This window comes from Brienomyrus brachyistius, chromosome 14 (genome assembly GCF_023856365.1).
Source record: "Brienomyrus brachyistius isolate T26 chromosome 14, BBRACH_0.4, whole genome shotgun sequence".
In the NCBI taxonomy this organism is placed as follows: Eukaryota; Metazoa; Chordata; class Actinopteri; order Osteoglossiformes; family Mormyridae; genus Brienomyrus; species Brienomyrus brachyistius.
The window spans coordinates 548,033-571,426 of record NC_064546.1 but is presented as its reverse complement, the minus strand read 5'-3'; the positions used below and the strand labels follow the sequence as shown (position 1 = coordinate 571,426).

Sequence of the window (23,394 nt, the reverse complement as noted above, 5' to 3'; positions counted from 1 at the left end):
CTACAGACAAAGTGATCTGTAACATTTATACCCTATAGCTGAAAAGTAGGTGCACAAACCCGTGGAAGTTCCAACAAATAACCAGAGTGCTTTACTGTAACCTTTGGTCATTGCGAGTCGTCACACCCAGAGACCATCACAATCACTTGAATGCTTATATTCATTGTTTAAATGGCTTCCTTTTTCTACAAATCTCAACCCTAGCAGGGTCTTTCTGAAACGATATCGGTATTTTCTTATACTTTGTCTTTGGGCACTCAAACATTAGATTAATACCGGATTTAAGCAACAAGACACTTTTCACACTTCAAAAGAAAACTTTAATTAGAAATAGATATATACAGCATATAATTAAATTAAACTTTATACAAATATTAAAATACTATCTTCACAACCATTTGCAATGTACAGTTTGGAAGTCTAAAACTGAAAGAACAAAAGAAAATATTAACAATCTGTACAAAGTATTTTTTGCCCAGCTCCTATTTAGTCATTAAATCATTGCTTTGAATTCTTACAAGTACCAAGTCCAGGTCTGTCTATCAGTGGTACAAAGACTGGAGAAAAGAATAACCAAACGGTTCTGCCTTGGCGCATTTTCTTCTTTTTTTTTTTTTAGGAAAACAAGTGGAAGTGGTGCCATACAACAGCACTATGGATGTGTATATGATCAAGCAACCCCCCCTCCCCAAATAATTTTAAAATAAATCAAAAAATAAATACAAATAATATCTTTAGGTGCTCAGGCTAAAATCTCCAGAGAGGCTTCTCACCATTGTCATTTCAAAAAGCTTTGGGAAATAGCAGACATTTTATACTCATGTCCATCTGTTTTCAGAATGAAAATATAGTTAAACTAAAATGTGCATCCATTTAAAACAAAGAATAAGGCCATTAGGAGTCATTGGTGCTGTGTTCCTGCCTGCATTTCGTAAGACCATCCAAGAAGCTGTAATGCCAACACAAGATTAATGTATAAAACAGAAAATAATAAAGCAAATCACTGTGCCACATGCAAGTGAACAAATACAAATAAAGACTGACAGAAGCACACTCCGATCTGCTGAACTCCCTTAGTGAAGTCCCACGCCTAAGGAACCAGAGAATGCAGGACAGATATCCCTGAAACCCAGTTAGCTCGCAGGAGGGGGGAATGAATCTTTTTTCCAGTTTGGAGTTTGCAAACCACTTTAACATAAAAATGGTTTGCAACTGGACTGAAAACACACCGGATATACAGACAGAAAAATCTTGACAATAAGGAAGTACTGATGACTTGCCGGTGTTGTATTTCCAGAGGGAAGCATGAAAGAGAACCCGTTTCTGTATCCGAATCCGATTCTCTAATTTCTATGCAGACACAATGTGAAATAGTAAAGATATCACTTCTCAAGAAACCAGGCCAAATAATGACCTAATATACCCAACACTACAGGACTGCTTTGTAATCATCTGCATAGCTGAAGATGCAGAAAAATGTTTTGATCAGACAATTGCTTGGATTTAAAGGATTTTTAGAGGAAAAAAACAAGACACACTAAGAATGACCCCCTCAGACAGCACCCCTCCCTGTCATTAGGGATGGACAGCAGCCGCGTAGAGTTAAAATCCCGAATGAGACCAAACAGAGTGATGAAGCCACTGGATCAAGGGACAGAATTGTTTTTCAGACTAGTTTCTTTTAGGACAAACATTGACTGACTGGCTGCAGTTCTTCAGATTCTAACTGCGGCCAGAGGGGCCTACCTCCTTGGTGGTATAGAACAGCGATAACATTTAAAGACTGACACGCACACGTAGGTGCTGCTCACCACACCACCCAGAAAGAGCCGTAGCAACCAGCCTGGCCGGCAGCACTAGGCCGAGGAAGAGTCATGGGGACGACGCATCTTGCCGTAAATGGACACGGCCTGTTAGAAAGGGTCAGCTCCCCAAGCGTGACGTCTCACAGCTGTGTCTGCCCGCCTCTGTTCCCCCTGCCTGACTGCAGCAGCTGGAGGTACGCCTGCTGGGTCTTATGCATCTTTCATCACAGTGGGGAGGCTCAGGCGTGTCACAGACGAGGGAGGCACGTGTGCGCATGCCCCAAGAGTGTGTGGCAGGGGGCAAAGACGATATAGATTACCAGCTAGCCAACAGACACAGAAAAGGGGGGGCGGCTTCCAATATTTCAGATATAGATCACACCTTAAATGCAACCTTGCATTCTCTCGCCTGGAAGATTGTGGCTTCATCGCTGTGTGGCATGGGGCGGCGGGGGTTTGGGGACATGCTTAGCATCAGTGCTGTTTTTTTGCGTCCTTTGTGGTCTTTGCCTGAGGATAGCAGAGAGCCCCCTAAAAATGTGAAGACATACTGCAAGAAACCATACAAAATGCAAATGAAAGTATATACAATGCATCTGTGTGCGTGTATATATATATTTTTTTTATATATATATTACATACTTTATGATGCAAGACCACTAAATGCCTGTCTGCTATAGGGGCGATAATGTTTGTTTATTTTTTTTCCCCTTTGGGGGGGAGGCAGGGCAGGTCGTCCCCAAACTGCCAGCTTGGCTGCGTGCTTCACGGAGCGGCTGCATCTGCGGGGGTGGGGGGGGGGGGGGGGGGGGTAGCAGCCAGGAGGGTCCTGCCGAAGGCTTCAGGCTTCCTTCAGTAGAGGAATATCTGCAATGCGAGGAGGAGAGAAGGAAGGGGTATGTTTAGCTACAGTCTACAGAACCCTAGTTAGGTGCCCCCTGCTGGTCCACCACTGTATAGCAGATAGCTAATATCCCCTATGAGGGACCTATTGGTTTTGCATTTATTATAAATACATATACTATTATAATTAAATTTATCCTTAATTATAGCTCAGGACAGGTGAACGCATATATAAATAAAGCCCTGGAGTTTTTGTCCAGTAAATTATGCAGTCAAAGCACAGAGGGTCTTAAACAGGCACCACATGTTTGCGTGGAGTATGCATGCAGTGTTTCATCTGTAAGGTGCGGGGAGGGCATACCATCGGCACAGTCCTCCACAGAGGCCAGGGACAGCAGACTGTGCTGGTCGCTGCTGTCCGAGTCCTGGCGCTGGGGCCGTGATGCCTGCCCTGGGGGCCAGGATGATGAGGTGCCGGAGGAAGAGGAGGATGAAGATGAAGGCGCCTGATGGACCAGCACCATCTCGGAGTGCCGGGAAGAGGTGGAGGTGGAGGGGAGGTCGCATTCAGCCTGGGCAGCGGCGGTGGCCCCATCCCTGTCCCCCTGAGCAGGGCCCCCAGCTGCCTGAGGGCCCTCAGACAGCACGATCTGCACACGTGACTCAGGGGGAGGCACAGAAGTGCCAGCGCTACCATACACCGCTTCCTCGTAGGAGGGCAGGGATACCTGGACTCCCTCCACCACGATAGACACGGGCTGGCCGGACACACCCTGCTCCCGGCTGGAGGTGGAGAAGAACGGGGAGGGTATAGCAAATGCAGAAAAATCATGAGTGCCACCGGATGCCTAAGCGGGCCAGCTAGTCATGATACAATGTCCGCTTTCACCCAAAAACCCGATATCACTGCAGCTCACTGCAGAGCGACGGGAACCCTGAGGCAGACTGAGGGGCCACGGAGGCTGCCTGGTTCTCACCGGCTGTGGTGGAAAGACTTCAGTTTGGGCTGCAGCAGGACAAACAACACCACCAGCAGGAGGATGAGGGCCACAGAGCTGGCGGTGGAGGCTACGATGGAGAGGGTGGGCATGCCCAGGGGAGAGGGCACACCCTTGTCTGTGGGATGGAGGTGGTGAGTGAGCTACACCTCTCAACACTAGATACCATACACTGGATGCCATCAGGGCGCCAAGGTGTGGGCTGACTGACCTTGACTAAGATGACAGCTGATCTGCATGGGGGAGTCCCACTCCCCATTCTGGCAGGTGAGGTATTTGTAGTCCCCCTTCAGTGCATAGTCCTCATCGCAGAAGTACTCGATCACGGTGCCCTGGGTCAGCCGGTGGCATGGTGATGGGTGACACATATAGCCCCCATTCTCAGGCTCGAAAGGCGGCCGGCACACTGCCAACATCGCATATGGGAGTTTCAGTAATGATGAGACACACACGCAAATGGCATAAGACGTCCAGTGAACAGGCAGATGTATACCTGATACTATTACATAGCTACTGTGACTCTTTTCCAGTCTGAAAATGACCAGGTACACTCACGGCAGGTTTCTCCTAACGTTTGACGGCCCTGTCACCTCAGTAGAAGGTGAGCCAGACATACACCTCTCAGATCTACATGCTCTCCACCCCCCACTCTCTCGCTTAACAGGCTGAAGGCTTTGCCAAGTGACTTGACGCACCTGGAGAAAAGCAGTATTTGCTGGATTCCGCCCACAGCCCTACAGGCGCCCAGCCAGCGGTAGATGTTACCGCGCAGCGATGAGAGGGAGCGTCTAACCCAGCTGATGGAACATGAGCCAGTCTGTGCTCTAAGGATCACCTTGAGCCACACTGCTAACCTGAGCCTGGTTCCCCACTGCATAACAACACATCTTACTGATGCAGTACTAGAGAGGACCCTTCTTTGTAAAGGACCTGAGGTTCCACAGCACTACTCCAATCATAATAAACACAGGCGCGATGTCATTGGCTCACCATCTGAGCGCACGCAGCTGGGAGGTTCCGGGGACCAAAGGCCCGAGGACATGCAGGTGATGACCGTGGGCCCATCCACAGCGTAGCCCTGGTTACAGCCATATTGTAGCACCGTGCCCAGGGGGAAGGAGCCCCGGTTGGTCTCTGTCAGGTTCACCCAGCTGTGCAGAACACTGGGGGGCTTTTGACATTCTGGGGCAGAGAGAGGGGACAGCAAAAGAAGTCAAAAACAAGTATTATCACTCAAATCTTAAGAAGTCTAACAAAGAGATTATTATTCCTGAAGAACAAAAGAAAAGAAGTCTAATGACTTCTCATATCTTATCCAAGATAAGCATTGAAGACATTATGGTTTAAAGGACATTTTTTTAAAAACCCTAACATTATTTAAAACACGACCATTTAAAACTCACATACATTCATATGCAATCTCATGAACACCCACTGGAAGTCATTAAGTCACGTGACCTCTCAGTTATCCAGTCATGTGAAAATCGGCAGCAGTCGATCTCAGAGCTTAGAAGCAACAGAAGCCATACCAATGACATTACAGCTGCGAAGAGTGAGAACCTCATCTAGCACCCTGTGTTCTGCTGCCTTATGAATTTCACAGCACAGGAGCTCAGAAGCAAAGCTTCAGACATGTGGCAGCTCAGCCAGACGCCTGGGGCAGGCTCCGGTGAGGCCATGGCGGAGCGGTCCACGCCCCACCATCTGTCAGCGCCACAGAAACACATACCGGCATTGTTCACATGAAGGCTGCCTTTTTGGCCAATCAGGACATGCTGGAGAAGCAGAGGTACTGGGGCCCTTGATAGACACTTAACAGTAGAGACTTGTAGTATGATGCCACCAGGTAGCCACTTTAAAAGCTGCCGCTCTCAGACCAATGCTGAAATAGTGACTCCATTCTAGCAGTAACCATAATGGAAGAAGAGAGCATGGACTGATTAAAGTGCGTTGCTGCACCCACCACACAACAAACACCTCAGAGATGAGAACCTGACTGCAGCCAAGTGCCGGGTGATACCTCAGCACCATGCCAATCCAAATGGACCAGTGTGAATTTTTTCTGGATGCTCAACTGCCAAAGCCGCCACCAAAGCCCAAATTTTTCCCTGTAAGTTGGAGGACCTCCTTACAGGGCTGGATGTAGATTAACATCATAGCTAGGATGAAGCAATTGCAAGTTAAGGGCCTTGCTCAAGGGCCCAACAGAGTAGAATCACTCCGGGCATTCATAGGATTTGAACCAGTAACCTTCCAGTTTCTGGCACAGATTCCTAGCCTCAGAGACACCACTCCAATAGAATAAGGAAAAAAAAACTTATAAATGTAGCTGTTTAAGTGTAAAGCCTATAATATTACAGATAAATGGGATGGTAGAGGGTTTCCCAGCAAATTAAAAACCCATCCACTTTTGAGTGACAGCAACAGAACATACTAGATCAGTGTTTCCCAATCCAGTCCACGGAGAATGAAAGACAGTTTTTGCTCCCTCCTAGCTCTCCACTGGGATGTGGACTATTTGGTAGGGACCTCGGAGGGAGCAAAAACGAGGACCAACTGTGGGCCCCCAAGGGCCAGATTGGGAAACACTGTGCCAGATGTTAGAGGTGGGGGGTGGGGGGGGGTGGGTGGTAGTGCCATATTTCATGCAGTAACCCAGTCTATCTGTTCAAAGGTGACTACCACAAGTACAGAGGGGATTCTCCACAGCTACTGGACATGGGAAGCCTGAGATCATAAAACAGGACAGGTCTGCTTCCCCATAACCATACCATAAAGCAGCATATAGACTCATTACTGCTGCTCTTTCATCAAACATCTTGGAAAGAATGATCAGACTTCAGAAGTCATAAAAGCACAATAAATATACACAAGAACAAACCTAGTAGCTCCGACTGAGATTCTATACAGAAAAGTAACATCCCAGGGGGGAATAAAAACAGTAATGGGCGACTACACATACAGGAAATACATGCCCTTTTCCAGTACCGTGGGAGAGTCTCCCTTCCAAAACAAGCAACCACATGTTATGACAAAAACGAACTGACTTAAAGCTTCCAAAAACTAAAAGGATTGGAAGGAGGAGGAGCAGGGTGCTGGGTGGAAGGGATGCAGCAGTCGACAGAGCAGCAGAAAGTCTACCGTTACAGCACACTCAAAATGCATGCAAGGCTCGGGCGGTATGACGGTATACCCCAGCATTTAGAAATCCTGAAGGTATTATTTTTAATGCTGTCAAAAAATACAGTTGCTCTTTCCATTAACTTGATACAGAGATGCTGTACCGAGGCAATGCATTGTGCATTAGTGGTGACTGGAGCTTCACTCAAGATTAAAAAAAAAAAAAAAACAAAAAAAAGAAAGAATTAACGCAAATGGGAACTGGGAATGTGCCGTGAACGGCTGGAGCATATGTGGCATATGTGACGGCGAGAGTGCATGCGGCCACAGATGGGGCAGTGACAGTGGTGTCAATAAATGAAGGGTGACCTTAACTCTACAGCAAGGAGCCGTCTCTTCATTTCCATAGTGTTCAGCTCCCAAACTGATGAGCCTGTTTAGGTTCTCTCTGATTCGGGAGTCTACAGTAGCCTATATCATTTACGGGTCTTTTTGTTTTTCCTTAAATACCGTTATATACCGTATTCTAGGGTGAAATGTCAAGAAGGTATGATGTGAAAAAACATACCACCCAACGTCATTATACATTTATGAATAACTGACTTTTGCTGCTGCGAAGGAGACGCACACATTTAAGCAAATATGTAAATGAAGTTCCTAGCATGGGTGGAATAGCAAGCATACCGTTTTGAGCTCCCGCACCCTAAGTGACACAGTAGAAATGATTACGCAGTCTAGTGTCAACAAATGTGAAGGAAACGTCAATGAAGAGGCGAGGGAAGTCCGAGATGTGACAAAGTGCGATGGGCAGTCCTTTTGGGTTTTTTTTTTTTAATCCTAACATGTTTTTAACCCTCCTCGTTAGCCATAATCCCTCAGCTTTTTGGGCCAATCTGTCGTTTTTGTGACAAGGAGCACAAACAAGCCAAAGGCTGCTGATCCACCCTTGAAAAAGCTTGAAAGTGGTGGACTCACCAGGTATAGTGGATGATTATTGCAGATTTAGGAAGTCTAGAGGTGTGGTCATTACCCTACAGATAAACAGACTTTAATCTTTAGCATGGAAGTTGGGAGGCATAAGTATACATCATTTATTCTAATAATTCCTTGCATTACAGTTCATGGGGACAGCTTTGGGTTTTTGGAGAAAATGCTGTTTGCATGAGAAGAAGCATCCGGGGGAATGCAGAAGTCATTGTCTTCCTGTGAAATCGCCTCTGTGTGTAAACAGCTGGAAGCACATGACAAGGTAACAAAAATAACATAACGGGAAACAACATAAGCATGGCATGGTAAACAAATAGGGAACCCCAGAGGAAAAGGTATTTACAAATCAAGCTAAACTGTGAAACTACTAAGGATTGAGAGTGTTTCGTCTTCACACACATGGTTTCTTTTAAAAGAAATATCTATATGAACACACAATGCTTTGTCAATATCCACTGCCCACCGAATGGGAATAAAGGCAAAAGTTCCAGCCTCTCTTTAATAAATTTGAAACTATCTTGCGAACAACCCAAAAGTTTTGCTTGAAAGGGCTGCCGGTGTGTGAAATGTCACCTGTGTTGAGAGAACAGCCTGAGGCTGGCTACATTAGCCCACAGGTATGCAGGACTCCTGAAAGAGTTTCTTTATTTTTTACAGACATAAGATGACATATTCTATACCAGGGTTACCTTGGCAGGAATTATGAGCTTATTAGAGAAAGCGGTGAAACCTGTCCATACATGCAGCTCATACATGCCTTTGGGTCATATTTTATGGAGTATTTCTCGATATATTCCAGCCACTAGTTTTCAGTATTTATCACCGTAATGGCATCCATCTGCGTATGGGATAGAGGGTGTCATACTGTCATGCGAGCGTCAAAGGAAAAAGAGCCAAGTGGGGTGATGTGGGTTGAAATCAACGGACGGCCCAGCCTGGGAACCACAGTGATCCCTGACCAGATTTTTCCTTTCACACAGACAGCAAGGCTCAGATTTCAAGGTGAACTGAACCAGACAGGTCTCTCCATGCTCAGAACCATGACTGTCCCCCCACTGGCTTGTTCTTCCTCTCAATTCATAATTACAAGCTGCTTGTCGAATGTCTCTTACCCAAGATGCATCACTACCGTCACTCTGCACCAGACCACAGGGCACACTTGCTACTTCTTGGCAAATGACAGCTGTTATCGAATCCTGCAAGTTCAACTTCTCATCCTTTAACAACTAAGCCAGATGCTCAGTGCCAAAATGTAAAGGAAAAAAAGAGAAAAACTATTGTAGGGCTGGCAATGCAATTATGCCCCATGTGGCTGTTGGAATGAGTGCTACTAGCAGCCATACATGGTTCATAACCCTGTTAAGCTTTTGTTAACATATAACCCGGGACATCCACATGCACCCAGCTGCCCTCATACATGCAGATTAAACTCTTCTGCTGAGTGCATTTCCAAAGGAACAAATGTTCATTAACTAAATGCCCCAGCCAAAGAAACAAATGCCCCTTCCCCCAATTCAGCTTACAAAGACAAGAACGGTGAATCTGCAAATCCAAACCCATAGTGGGGAGGAGAGGGTTTGTCCCAATGGCCCCCCCATGGGCTGGCCTCACAGGAGCAGATGGGTCTTTGCTGCTCCTTCCATCTTCTGTAGCTCAGCCTCATGTCTAAATTCACACCCAGAGCCACTCCCGATACCTCCCACTTCAAACAGCTGCAGCGCGTAAATGCCCCCCTACTTAGGTTTGGCTCGGACAAAGGGTCAGGGCTGAGTGAGGCTGCTCCACCCCCACCAAATGTGAGACAATGGACAAGGGGGGGGGTGCTAGCACTGCATACATTCAGCCCCCAGGGTATTCAAGGGATTGGCAAAGAGCAACCGTCAAGTCTGTTCTGAGGCCATAGACCACAAGCTGTGAACCATTCTGAGTGGCCCTTGACGAAGTGGAGGGCAGCAGTGGAGGATGATGGCCCTCTCTGACTTAATCTCCACTTAACTCTCCATCTCCTTGTTTTCTACTATAACACCAGCTCTGAACTTCAGCTGCAGCTCAGAAGCATGAGTTGGCACCAACAGCCCAATCCTATCAAGGAGTATTTCACTGCAATTCCCCAAATGCTACAAGACGTTGATCAACTGCCATAAGAGGATACTACATTCTTGTGCCATCAGTGAATGCAACTTGATTTGGTCTATAATGCCAGAATTTCAGGTTTTGGCTGATGGGATCATCATAATCACTACCACCATCACAATGGAATGACAACATGCTTCATCCTCCATCTGTCTGCGTCAACTCTGCCAACAGCCACAGCGTGACAGTGTGACCGAATCCAGGCTGCCATGCCTTTATGTAACAGACTGTCACATGTAGAGAGCATCAGGACAGAGAGAGAAGATGGCATCAGAAATAGGATTCTGCAGGACTTGGAAGATGGATATGGCAAAGCAAAAGTGACAATTTCACCCAAATTCCACCTGCAATCTGACAATTTGAGAGCACCAAATTAATAGGAAAATTTAGTCATTATGAAATACATGCATCATACATGGCAGTAAATTTTTGAAGGATGGTCAGGGTCAAATTCATGAGAATGAACAATAAGGCATGGCGACAATAACATTCTTTTGAGTGGAATGCAGCCGTACAGGCGATACTGAATGCCAGAAGCACAGCAAAACAAACAACGGCATGAATAAGATCAAAACAGATGTGACAATAGCTTTTTTTTTGCCTAATCACGATGTTGTACGCCTAAGACAAGGAAAATGGCGAATTAAAAAAAAAAAAAAAATCTCCATTACTTTGCTGATAATCCCAGCTTTTTAAATTCCAAATCTCATTTACTCAGCAACAGAACAGTTTACACTTAATCAGGTAAAATATAACCAGATTTTTCTTTGTATAAAGGTTTCTCCTGAACTACAGAGGGCTAAGGCGAAGAGAACATACAGCACTTAATTAGACTGCAGAGTACAATACAAGATCATTATAATTACCGGTGAGATGGTAATACAAAAATTAAGAAACTTTGGCAGTTTGGCTTAACTGCATGGAAGAGAATGTGCTGGAATCACAGAAAGGGTGAGTCAGGGACTAGTATACTAAAATTGAGTAAAAATAACCCAATACTTCAGACCAGCCTGTGGCAGTGTCACCTCCAAGGAGATTTGGCCTGGTGTTGGAGGGCAAAAATGTATGAACCTGAGCCCTGTGGAAACAGCAGTGCTAATGGGTAAGAGCTACCAAGCAGCATGACAGCTGAGGTCACTGACCTTGGTCTGTGACTGGGCGACAGCTGATCTGCATTGGGGAGTCCCACTCCCCATTCTGGCAGGTGAGGTATTTGTAGTCCCCCTTCAGCATGTAACCCTCGTTGCAGAAGTACTCGATCACGGTGCCCTGGGTCAGCCGGTGGCATGGTGATGGGTGGCAAATGTAGCCCCCATCCTTGGGCTTGAAGGGTGGCCAGCAAACTGCCAATGGCACACGAGACAGCTGCGATAATCATGGGGCTCCTCAAACACACACGTGCAGACACACGAGATAACGCTTCGGTATTGATGGGGATGCACACACATGTTAAAGTGCTCCAGATATCACGAGACCACAGACTGCCAATTAGAAACAGGAAGATCAGCCACAAAAAGGCAATCGCTCGCACACACATGCAAAAAAAGAAAAGAAAAAAAAACACTGTCAGTGGAAAAAGGCGGCTTTCGTAACCATAGGACTAAAAAGCAGGGCATGAAAACATTTTCCCACAACTGCCTTGTTCAGAGCAGAGTTGCAGCTCCTTTCTGTTCATGTGCATGCAGCCATAACGCGAAAAGGTTAAATAGTGTTTTTCCCAGGGTAATTAACAGTCTTGTCATTGTATTGCTTACGGGAATATCAGATACAACAAAAATGTTGAGAAGCAGACTAAAGTTAAAGGCTCATAAACAGGCCCGTAATGCCATATAATACTAAAACGCAGAATATTCCTACTTTTGTTGTGGTTAATGTAGAAATAATTTTTGAATTCTCTATTAAATTTGCATGAGCATCATCTTAATGAACTTAATGAATAAAAATTGTACAAGGACACGTATATTTTGATCAACTAAAGTGCCATAATGCCCCCTCTTCCTAGAGCGATGGATGCTAGCAGGAAGACCAGGTTCCATCTTCTGAGGTGAATCTACTGAAAGATGGAACTTGCAGTCCAGCCCCTCCAAGTATCTTCCGCCACGTCTTGCATATGCGTGAGTTTGGTCAGCCTCATGCCAAAAATCCAGAACAATGCAGTTTCTTGAAGCAGGCAGAAACATGCTTGTCACCATTTAAGCTACTTTAATGGATTTCACCATGGTGAGATGTCTGCAAGTGCTACGCTGGGCAGTGTTTGGAACATGTTTGAATAATGTCTGGAGACTAGCTGGCTGTAGTCAGCTACACATTTAAAGCTAATAAGGTTATGGCAGAACATAAATGACTGACAGAAATTGGGCGTTGTTTTAGCAACCTAGTGTGTGTAGTGTTCAATCTAACTTAGACTCATCTAATCTCCGAACACCAACAACTGACCTAAGTAGTATCTACATCCACCCAATTAAAGTAGTAAAAACTCTCGTAGCATAAAACTATTATACTTTTATAAAGCAAAAAGGATTTCACTTATTCCGATGTAATTGTTCATTAAGCCACAGAACAGTACAGATTAGTCTAAAATAGATTCAATTTCCTACAAAAAAAATGTGACCAACATTGTGATACACCATTGATCACACACAAGCACTTCACTCGTGCCAAGTTAAACCATGCTGACAGCTCATGCATCTGCCCCCATGAGAAGAAGCTCATAAGAGGCAGAGTGTGGCAGCTTATAACCAGCAATGACCGACTGAAATGGGCACTGACCCAGGAGTACAGTCGTGAGCTACAAAGGCAGTGTTGCCATAACATGCATCATGACTTGGGGAAGGGCTGCGGGCAGAGAGACATTATTGGCTCACCGTCCGTTCGTACGCAGCGGGGTGGTTCAGAGGACCAACGGCCCGAGGACATGCAGGAGATAACCGTGGGCCCATCCACAGCGTAGCCCTGGTCACAGCCATATTGTAGCACCGTGCCCAGGGGGAGGAAGCCCCGGTTGGTCTCTGTCAGGTTCACCGAGCTGTGGAGGATGCTAGGAGGCCTTGGACATTCTGGGGCAGGGACAGGGAAGCTCGGTTAACGATGCTTCCCCAGCCCCCACCTTCTGCCATGCAAAACTCAAAAAACAAATTAACAAACTTCCAACGCACAGCCAATGAGCACAGGAGGGTGCCGCTATATCTAGGGTGAATGACAAGGACAGTGACTGCACAGCACGGAAACCAGTGGACCTACATAACTGCCATAGCTATAATACATAGGTTTATAATTATATCTTTGTGGGGACTCTCCATTCATTTCTATGGAGAAAAGGTCATCATGTTGGGATTAGAGTTAACTATAACTAACCAAACAAAATACGAGACTTTTGGCATTTTTTTGCTTTTTGACTGCATTCATAGATCTTTTACCCTACAATGTCAAAACATGTTTTTAATCACACTGTGGGGGGGATATTTGGTCCCCACAATGTAATATAAACATAATCCACACATACACACAGCTGCCAAGCCCAGGGCAGTGCACTGTGGTTAAGCTAACACAAAACCAATACTCTGCCATCTATAAAAAGATGGAAAACTTCCTTTAAACTTCAGTTCATTCAGGTCACATGTGCGCCAACTGGAAAATGGGCTTCTTTCAGCAAGAAAATACAGAGGAGACGTTTTGTCTTGCCTCACTTGATGGTCAGACTTGCAATTTTAAAATTCTACCCTGGAGTCTAGCTCCAATCCTACAGCAAAGTCTGGAGTCCTTACAGAGGACGCCTCACCAGTAACCAAGAAAACTTGTTGTAAAAACAGCCCGCATCAGCCATATTACTTAACCCTTGCACAAATTTGGATAAAAGCAGCAATGCAACATCACAGCAGTAGCAACTTCACGCCCATCTCCAGCCTTCCTGTTTTCAGTACACCAAGTGAGAAGGTTCAGCGTGGCCTCCCCCACTGACAGGAAACCACACGCCTAGCTGTGTTTAGCCTTACAGAGATGCAGAGGGAAGTTTCCCAGAGTAGTGCAATCGATCACATTTCAACCTTCTGTAAACAGTGTAAGTGTTTCTGGTAATTCCACCATATTTCCATGTTTTCCTCTGGAACAATTCCATTTTTTTGCTGCTCAGGAATTAACACTTTCCGTAGCAACATTTGACATGAAATAAAAGGTTTAACGGCAGCCCTGTTCCATTTGCATGCAGGCCTCAAAAAGGTAGTTAGGCTGCAACAACCAGCACCGAAACCCGGAAAACCAGGCATTGCCCAGATGCCTGGGCTACTACGTAAAGAGGTTCAACCAAATATAACTGGTTTTCTCAAAAACATGCCTCTAATAAGTTACCCAACCCACAAATGAAAGAATGAACAAAAATAACTTAATAATAAACCACATAATACCAAAGGGCAAACCAAAAAGGCCCCATGGTACTGAAAACATCAATAGTTAAACCACAACGAAAAAAGGCAGAGCAATAAGGATATAAGGGAAATGGCACAGAGAGCCTTGAATTGAGCATGGATCATAATCAAGGTTGAAGGCATGGATGTGCCACTCAGACCAGCTGCTGTGCAGCAGACATGCCAAGCACCACAGGTGTAAAGACTGCTCACCCAGAGCATTAGCTTCAAGATAAAATCCAGTCCCTTAAATGTGGGGTTCAGGGAGACTGCTGAACATCGTTTCTGTTGCTGAAATGACACTGCCTCTCGTAGAATGCAAACTGTTAGAACAAAGCAGGCTGTTTTTCACTTCCTACTTTGCAGAGAACACAGTGGGAGAGTTTAGCGAGGGAGCTCACTGCTCACAGACATTCTAGAAACTACCTTGAGGGGCAAATATTCAGTTGAGGTATGCGAAAAAGCATAGTGTGAAGTTCTCTTTGAATAGCACAAGAACTGATCTCCTGAATAAAAGCAGTGGGGTGTTTGTGAAGCGCAGAAATATCCTTCTAAAAGAAAACCTAGAAAGTCAAAAATCCATGTCCACTCATTGATTTCCCTAGAACAAAAATTGGTTTCCAGAACTGCATTAAATGGTGTGTACGACGACGCAACGATGAGCTACCACTTATAAACAGGCAGGAGCCTGGAGCCTACAAATAAGCACTGTACAAATATAGGACAGCCAGCAAGACTTCAGGTGTGTAAAATTAGTCTCTGGTCAGTGTCAATTCCAAGTCTGAACTTCCAAAAGCAAACAAAGCGACAGCATTACAGCAAAAATAGATGCCTGCGTGCTTCCTTCTTAGATTGGGCAGTGAACAACCTCATCCCATATCCTGTTTTCGGTTGTGTCTCTGAAGTCTGATGTTCACTTCCTCAGTAACCAGACATTATAAGTCAGCAGATGTACCCGTGATTTGTTGCTGGGGGGAGAGGCAGAGACTGACTGTAAGGTTAGAGGTCACCAAATAGTGCAATAGTGCCATATGCAAGATGAACAAACAGATGAATGAACAGACCTCTTGCTTCTAGGGTTAAAATGCACTAAATAAAAGCCTTGTGGGAATAAACACCTTAATCCACAATTGTGCCAAAACCATTACTGGCATCATATAAAAAGGCCTTCGGCTATGGCAATGCTCTGCCAACAGCTTTTGTCCTTGTCCAACATATTGCAAGGACTGTGACTGACTCTATATATGGCTTATGCCTCTCAAAGCCCTAGGCAGGAGTTCCTGTCAGACACAGAGCCAGCGATAAGGCAAGATCATTCAGGCCTTGTCTCTTTCATTCTAGCTATGCCCTTAGGATGTGGTAGCGTAGAATCACAACCTCCTGACTGTCCATCCCATGTGGCGCTACAGTATGCCGAAACTCAGTCCAACCAAGGACAAACAGGGCATCTCTAGCTCATGGTTCTAGAGTGGAATCATACAGAGAGCCCGATGAAGGAGCAGCAGGAAGACAGAGGTAGGTGGACCTGAGGGGGAGGGGGGGTCAAGCCACCAGCCCTTTTCAGGCATTGAGAGACAACCTCATCCCCTCCCACAATCTGTTCCAATCCAATGTCAGCACACAGAAGGAAACCTATATACCTCTTCCAAACCAAAGCCACGTGGACTGTGGCTAAGAGGCTGTCGGTATTGGTTTTGAGGGGAACACTGGGAAGCCCCTTGGAGACACAAACAGATTATGTTTCCTAAAGGGAAACGATGGCCTCATGTCCTTCGCATATAACAGAAGCCTGGTAGCCTTACCTGAACCGCGACCAACAGCGGTAATGGCCAGTAGGATTAGCAGAGACCAGAGTGGTCTGTTGATGGGTCCGGCATGGACGTGGGAACTTGTTGCAGGCACTACCATTCCATTGCTCATCTTTTATTCCAGCTGCAGAACAGGAATACTTTATGGTGGAACCTGAAGGAGGAAAGAAAATGTTGGCATTTGGAAAGCTCTCAGATATAAAGCCCACATGCATACTTTCTCTCTCTGTTTCACTTCCCCCACCATCTGTCCTGCAGGTCCACTGAGCAAATGTTAATGCTTATTGGATTTAATGCACTTTCCAAGGCTGGAGTCCTGTGCTGCAATGGTGAATATCTCTCTCAATTAGGCTGGCTACAAACAGCCTATTGCTCTTAAGACTTAAGGTCAGCTATTCCACAAAGACACTGCACTGACCTCAGACTAATCCAGACAGAGCCTCTGTCAGAAAGCTCATGCGCAGAACAATAAAATCAGTCATATTTTCTATTCTCCTACTTCCCCATATGAACAGCCATGGTTTTCTGTTACAGTGGGAAATTAAGAAAGTTTCACAAGGCAAAGTTGGCTAGTCAGAAGAGAAGGGGTCGAACAAGAGACAGGAAGTTATCGGCAATCATTTAAGAAAAAAATAATCAATCAATTAAAAATAAATAAAACAAACACCATAGACCATCATACTTCAAAATATATGCATCGGTCCCCCTTCCTGATAATGGCTGCTAGGTTGCTCCAATGATCTCACATTAAAAGCCACAGCACATGGTAATTACAAGAAAATGGGATCCAGGTGCAGTTGCTTGTCTAAGTAGTAAGCTATTTAAACATCTCTACATTACTTCAATCCATTTCCTTTTTAACGGAAAAAAATGTTAATATTAACAACTTTTTTTAAGTTTGTCAACTTAAGTTTAACACAAAGAAATCTCAAAAATGCACACTGGAGGAAGGATTTCATAAAGGTTTAGAACCCGGTTACAAAACTTAAATACTTCTTATCTCTACCACAGATATTTTATGAGAGACTCTGTATGAGTGAACAGTACAGCAGAGAAATAAGTTACAGAGGTCACATTTCCTGTTTTATCAGGTTTAGCTTATAAAGATATCACACTTTATGTTCTGCAAAAAAAAAAAAAAAAAAAAAAAACTGCTGTACCAAGCACAAGAGTGAAAGTTCCAGAGATTTACCACGGATGATAACTTTCTGTTTGATCATGAATAATCAAAGAAAAAAGGAATTTAATTTTTGCACCAGTATGTCAGACTGACTGATAAAGTTCCTACGTAAGTAATTTTGTCCTTCTCTTTTTTTCATGTTTCTGCTTGTACACACAGACGGGTTCCTGTGCAGACTTCTCCAGATTTGTTCCAGAGGCCAGTGTGCTCCACACCCAGATTTGGAATGACACAAAAGGCTGCGAAATGCTTCCTTGTTATGGTTCCAGGGTGGAACACACGTGATTCCATCACGGACCTGCCCTACCACAGACACTTAACCCTTACCTCAGTAAGACCAGAGCAGCAGCACTACCATCACTATAATGGCAATCACACATGCTTACCCTTCTCAGGAAGTGAAAAAAATTATTTGCTGGACTTTCAGCTTCAGAGGGAGAGGCATTTGGTGCAACAAAACTCACAGCTAAAAGTACCTGGACCTCAAAGGGGAAACGAGGAGTAAAATACTGTACCCTGGAACTGAGTCTGAGTTTTGGAAGTGAACAGCCACTAAGAGATTGCTATCTGATAGGCCTGAGCCAATGCCCGCAGGTCTGTAGGGAGCCAGTTCAGCCCAGTACAGCCATAAGATGGAGGTCTCCGCAAAGCTGTGAATAAAGGCCTTTTGTTGTGCTGCATTATGGCATGTTAGCCCCCGTGGGGTACCCTCTTCTCTGTTTTACCGTAAAGAGTAGTAATCTGAGGTGCTGCCACACGTATAGTGTGACTGAAGCCAAAGCCCTGAGTAGCACAGCCTTATTTGGCATGTTGGGGCTTTGCAGATTAGCGTCAGTACAGCCTGTGAGTGCCGACCGGTTCTGCTGTGAGAATGTCCAAATCCTGCACTCATGCAGGATTATTCTGAATAAAATTTTATTAATGACAACCACTGGCAAAGCACTGTGAATCATCTCGAATCATCCTACATCTATATCACCTAGAAATATTATATATGAATTTGAGCATAGTGAACGACACTATATCTACCATTCATAACTCATTTCTATTCCATCACCCATAATTACAAGCAGTGCCTTCTGGATTACTAGAACATTTTCAACTGAAATAAACCACAAGCTGCTGACTGACTGACATGAGGCAGTAAAATGCATTTAAATCAATCCGCAGTGGCACTAGTATAGCGTTGGTAGTCAGTCTGAAGAGAGGACAAGAGGGAAGAATAAAATGAGATGAAACCATTAACACACAGCTGATAAAAAAAAATAGTGCGACTCCCGTGCAAAAATATACAAGGGTAATGAGTTTAAGATGCCTCACAGTGATAAAGCTGCAACGAACAGCAGACACCAGGTGGACGGCATTTCTAACAGCTGACAGGCAAAGATCTGAAATTCACACAGAATTTTTATTTAAGGCAGGAAACTCCTGAGAGAAGTCATGAGTCTGCGATCAGACTTATGTACCTTCCTAATATTGACGGGATGTTTCAAACGGTCAACGCTCGCCAGTTTGCTGTCCCTCAGCCCTGTAACTGAGAACCTAATGGACCAGCTCGCAAACAATAAATTCATTAAAAGACGATTAAATCACAGGCTTAGCAATCTGCCCGTCATTTCACTTATGCATATTGCGGCCTTGAATACTCAACGTCTGATGGTGATGTCCAGTACATGTAGGTGGCTGTCTCGCTACACAAAACACTGCGGATCTCTGTTTTCGTGTTATAAAGCAAAAACATAACCAATAGGCTACCTGTCAGTACTGACGGAAAAACAAAAAAACAGTCTGTTAACTGTTAAGGCATACAGCATCATTTAATGAACGAAGGCAGGATCCCCCGATATTCTACGACGGACAAAAGCAGACAAAAAAGCTAACGCTAGCCAACTAGCTAACAGTCACCCGGCTCGAACGTCAAGAAACGCGTTAACTACGTATGCTACTAGCTTGTTAGCCTTGTATGCGGAACTAGTATAGAACGTGACAGTTGTGCCCCCAAAACGGCAGACGACAAACGTTTAAAGTAAGACGACAAGCAGTCTCCTACGTATCTTTATACAGTATGGGCTTAAAGCAAATGCCTCGTAATAACGTGGAGGTGATGGTTAAGTTAAATACACCATGACGCCGCCCAGTTAAAATAAGTTACAGAAAACTAAATTCAGACAACGGATAATAGCGACATACCAACCCGGTCCCATATTAACTTCGGACAGACAGAGAGGGGAAAGGGCCCGTTTTTAGACAGAGGAAGAACAAGGAAACACGGCAAAGGCTATGAGGCGGATAACTGTTAGTAAAGCGCTCCGTCTGGGCCACTTACCAACTCAACTGCCAGCTTCAGGGTCCCCCCCTCTCCTCGAATTACTTCCGAGACATGTACTTGGATTATCAGACAGACGGAAAATCGAAACAAAATACCCGACGTGCCCCTTTTCCCCACAAAATACCCTAGCCTACTCGAGCCGACTCCTCCGGTCCCTTCTGCTAGCTAATGGCAGTATCGGAAATGGACAGCCTCCCGTTTGTCAGGCTCCAGCAGCTGCCTCGCTTTCGTTCGGTCTCCATGGGAACTGCCACGAGCCCGAGAGTACGCCAGTTGCGGAACTGCAGAGGAGGGGGGGTGGGGACCAGACGCACTCGGCGTAAAGGCTGTCGGCTGCTCTTTGACAGATCAGCTGACGGGCAGCATTGCGCTGGCACGGTGCCTCGCTGGGTGACCGTAATGACGACGGGCTGCCCATTGCATGTGCGACAGATAGCATTATTTGCGATGGAAAGAGCGGAAAGCCTAGTTAGTTGGATTTAACTCATTCCTATCAAAAATTTCAAGTTATTTTTCTCTGTAGATTCATAGTTTAACTTTACTTTTTAGAGAACACTAGGCGACACGCACCCGTTGCCGTGAATATATTTAGGAAGGTATTATGTTTGGTATTTAAATGTTTTCTCTCTACAAAGTCACAAATACTGTAGTTTATAATAAAAATATACTTTATTGTATGGGTTCAGTTTTTCTTGTATAAACCGGATTACGTGAAATGCAATGATAGATGACTGCCGCCACCTAATGGCTGATCCCGCAGATGAAATTGCTGGGATGGTATGTACAATATTGTATAAAGCAGTGGTTCTTTGTCCCACGGCACACGTTTATGAGGATGAAATTTCATTTTTTTCCCCACACAAAACACTGACGCATGCATGCTCATAAAGGTATAATACATTCTTCATTAAAAGTATATAGAGGCTATATTCCATCTAAAACAGATACAATAAAAATAGTAACAATAAAAAGACTCAAAATCATATTTTAATATTATATATAATGTTATATATTACCAATTAGAAACAACTAGTACTAGTGGAGCTTCTTCCCAGTAAATGTTTCTGGTCACTTTCCACCAATATTCTGTTGTTTCTATTTCAGATGTAATATATGGTAACTCCGTTCATAATTAATAGTTGGCTTTAATGACTCCTTCAATTATTAATTTTTCTATACCCTAAAAGTTCCTGTAGGTGTAATAGCCAGGTGTGAAATACTGTTATCTTAATAAAGTTTAAGAAATTGAACAAATATATATCTACAGTATATAATTCTTTATTAGTTATAAATGACATTTGGAGTGCAAAATAAATTCTTCTGTTTGGAGACCATGTCTTGGACCACGCCCTTTGGATATGGTGACCAATTTTGCTTCATGTCTCTAATTCTATACTCCAAAAATAAAATATGGATTAATCAAAATGCCAGATTTGATTATGCTGGATTAGATAAACTAACGAAGCAGAATCAGAAGAAAATAACCGAAGTCAGGGGTGTCAAACTGCAGTCCTGGGGGGGTGGGGAGCCCTGCACATTTTTGGGTTTCCCCTGATTTAACACACCTGATTCAACTACTTGCACCTCCTCTAATTACCACACAGCTCTTGAGCTGAATATTTCATGGTGGATCAGGGAAAGAACTAAGCTACACAGGGCTCCGCCCCTCCAGGACTGGAATTTGACACCCTTGTCATAAGTTGATGCAAAATATCAGGGGCTAGAATTATCCCCAATGGTGATGTTTTGTTTTGGCTCTAATTCATAAACCATATCTAACTCATCCATATAATTTGTTTTATCCTGGTCATAGTTGGCAACATGAGTGTTGCAATGAGTTATTTCTTAGCTGGTGCCTCACACCTGTAAAACTAAGAAAACAGTGGAAATGGGGACAGAATTACCCAAACATACCCTACATACTATTCATTCCCAGAAATACATGTGGAATGTCAATGGTTTCAGAAAGGTTAACTGAACAGATGGTAGTAGGAAAAGAGAGGGTGTCATATTATAAGTAGGTTTTAAAACCACGATTTATTGCACAGCTGTGTCACTAGTGTCACGATAACATTCATGTAACACCAGCCACTGGTGTCATAGTAATGTGTAAGATGTAACACCAATGACTAAATTGCCCGTAGGTGTGCATCCGTGAGTGACTGGTGTGTGAGTGTGCCCTGCGATGGGCTGGCCCCCCATCCTGGGTTGTTCCCTGCCTCGTGCCCATTGCTTCCGAGATAGGCTCCTGACCCCCCGCGACCCAGTAGGATAAGCGGTTTGGAAAATGGATGGATGGATGGATATGAAAGATAACCAGCCTTTGCAGTGCATAACACAACTGACCAAAATCTGTGACAAATGTATTTTTAAAATAAATTGCATATATTTTTATATATTACAATGTTAATGGTGTATATAGTAGAAATTATCATTTTATTTATACAACTTCATAGTTATACCTTTTTAAAATATTGTTTTACATTGTATGGTCAGAATGGTTTCTCACATTTTTAAATTTGGTTGTGTGACAAGGTGTTTTACAGGAGTACAGCAACTATGAAACATGATAGAAAAAACAAACATATCATGAGGGAAATGTGTTATTTAATCATACATCAACTGTGTGAATGTACAAGCTGACCCTTGGAGACGTGCCTATTATTTTAAGCATGTTTTTAAAGCCCTGCAATCTCTGTAACATGATTTCCTGCTGCAATAGGAGAACGGCTCATATGCTGAGTGTCTGTCAGCTTGGTGTTAGTTTCTGTTTTTTGCTGTTTTCTGTTATGTCTCTTCAGTTGCTATACTGTAATTATTGACTTGACCCTAGCTGAAAAATGTACACTTGAGCAGAAAGAAAATGCAAATTTACAAATTAGATAGCAACTCGGAACCGCACACTGAGATGGCATTCGGAGGTGAAGATTTAAGTCTTTAAGAGTTTGTCCAGTTGTCCATCCACTTGGATAATCTTATCCGGGACTGACGCCAGCCACCTCAGCTGGTACCCAACCCACCATGGTGTCCTGTTGCTCTTCTCTTGATAGCTTCGTTTTCTCCTCCACCACAAGACAGAGTGGCACCCGTGAAGCTGGGGAGATCTCTGATTCCATCAGCAGAGGCACCTCGACAACAGTCTCTCCCCATGTCCCTTACGTCCACCACATCCCTGGGAGAACACTGGTACCACCCAGATCAGAACATCTGTCGTCCTGGATTTGACTCATAAACAGTTAAACATGCCAGTGAATCACCATCAACCTCTCATGTATCTAAAGTCCTGGTTGATTCCGGAGCCGCGGGTAATTTCATTGACACTACCCTTGCTCTCAACCTGAACCTGCCCCACTGCACATCCGAACCCTAGACAGGGTCCTGATGAGGGCCAGATTGATAACTCATCATACCAAACTCGTTACCCTCCAGCTGGGCCCGATTCACCAGGAAAAAGGTTGAAATTTTCTTGACTCGCAACACAGTTGTTTTGAGTCATTCATGGCTGTGCCAAAATAATGTGCAGATTTCCTGGCTATCAAGGCTTGGCATCCTGGCTGTTTCACCTCCTGCCTCCAGTTCCCTGTCCTTTCCACATTTTCTGTAAAGCAAACATCACTAAACTTCCACCACACCGTCCTTGAGACTGGCAACAGACCTGCTCCTTGGTTCCACTTTTACAGAATTTACCCACCTGCCCTTCTGGAGCTCCGTGCAATGGAACAGTTCATTGAGGAAGCACTCTGGTCAGAATTCATCCAGCCATCCATTCGTCTGGTCGCCTCCATTTTTTT

General features: G+C 44.4%; 1 protein-coding gene across 3 annotated transcripts; it reads right to left on the bottom strand.

The window, feature by feature from the left end:
* Positions 1 to 297: 297 nt before the first annotated feature.
* Positions 298 to 19,818, bottom strand: susd6 (sushi domain containing 6). Of its 3 annotated transcripts, XM_048974485.1 has the most exons (9): positions 19,601 to 19,818; positions 16,089 to 16,248; positions 12,751 to 12,942; positions 11,029 to 11,229; positions 4,637 to 4,828; positions 3,858 to 4,052; positions 3,626 to 3,764; positions 3,010 to 3,431; positions 298 to 2,672 (listed from the first exon to the last, which is right to left on the bottom strand). In XM_048974485.1, exons 2-9 carry the CDS (start codon positions 16,204 to 16,206, stop codon positions 2,647 to 2,649), a joined length of 1,485 nt encoding a protein of 494 aa, XP_048830442.1. In that variant the 5' UTR covers positions 16,207 to 16,248; positions 19,601 to 19,818; the 3' UTR covers positions 298 to 2,646. The 3 variants fall into 3 exon arrangements, with proteins under 3 accessions (XP_048830442.1, XP_048830444.1, XP_048830443.1); XM_048974487.1 differs by lacking the exon at positions 11,029 to 11,229 and having other exon boundaries at positions 19,601 to 19,817; XM_048974486.1 differs by lacking the exon at positions 12,751 to 12,942 and having other exon boundaries at positions 19,601 to 19,817.
* Between the last annotated feature and the right edge of the window lie 3,576 nt (positions 19,819 to 23,394).

What these genes read in the sequence shown, in the direction of transcription:
- susd6 (XM_048974485.1), bottom strand. Translation starts at nt 16,206, where the DNA reads ATGAGCAATGGAATGGTAGTGCCTGCAACAAGTTCCCACGTCCATGCC. An exon ending in TCGCCCAGTCACAGACCAAG is followed by an intron (nt 4,829 to 11,028) that starts GTCAGTGACCTC and finishes TCTCTGCCCCAG; the next exon opens with AATGTCAAAAGCCCCCCAGT. An exon ending in CAGCTGTCATCTTAGTCAAG is followed by an intron (nt 3,765 to 3,857) that starts GTCAGTCAGCCC and finishes TCCATCCCACAG; the next exon opens with ACAAGGGTGTGCCCTCTCCC.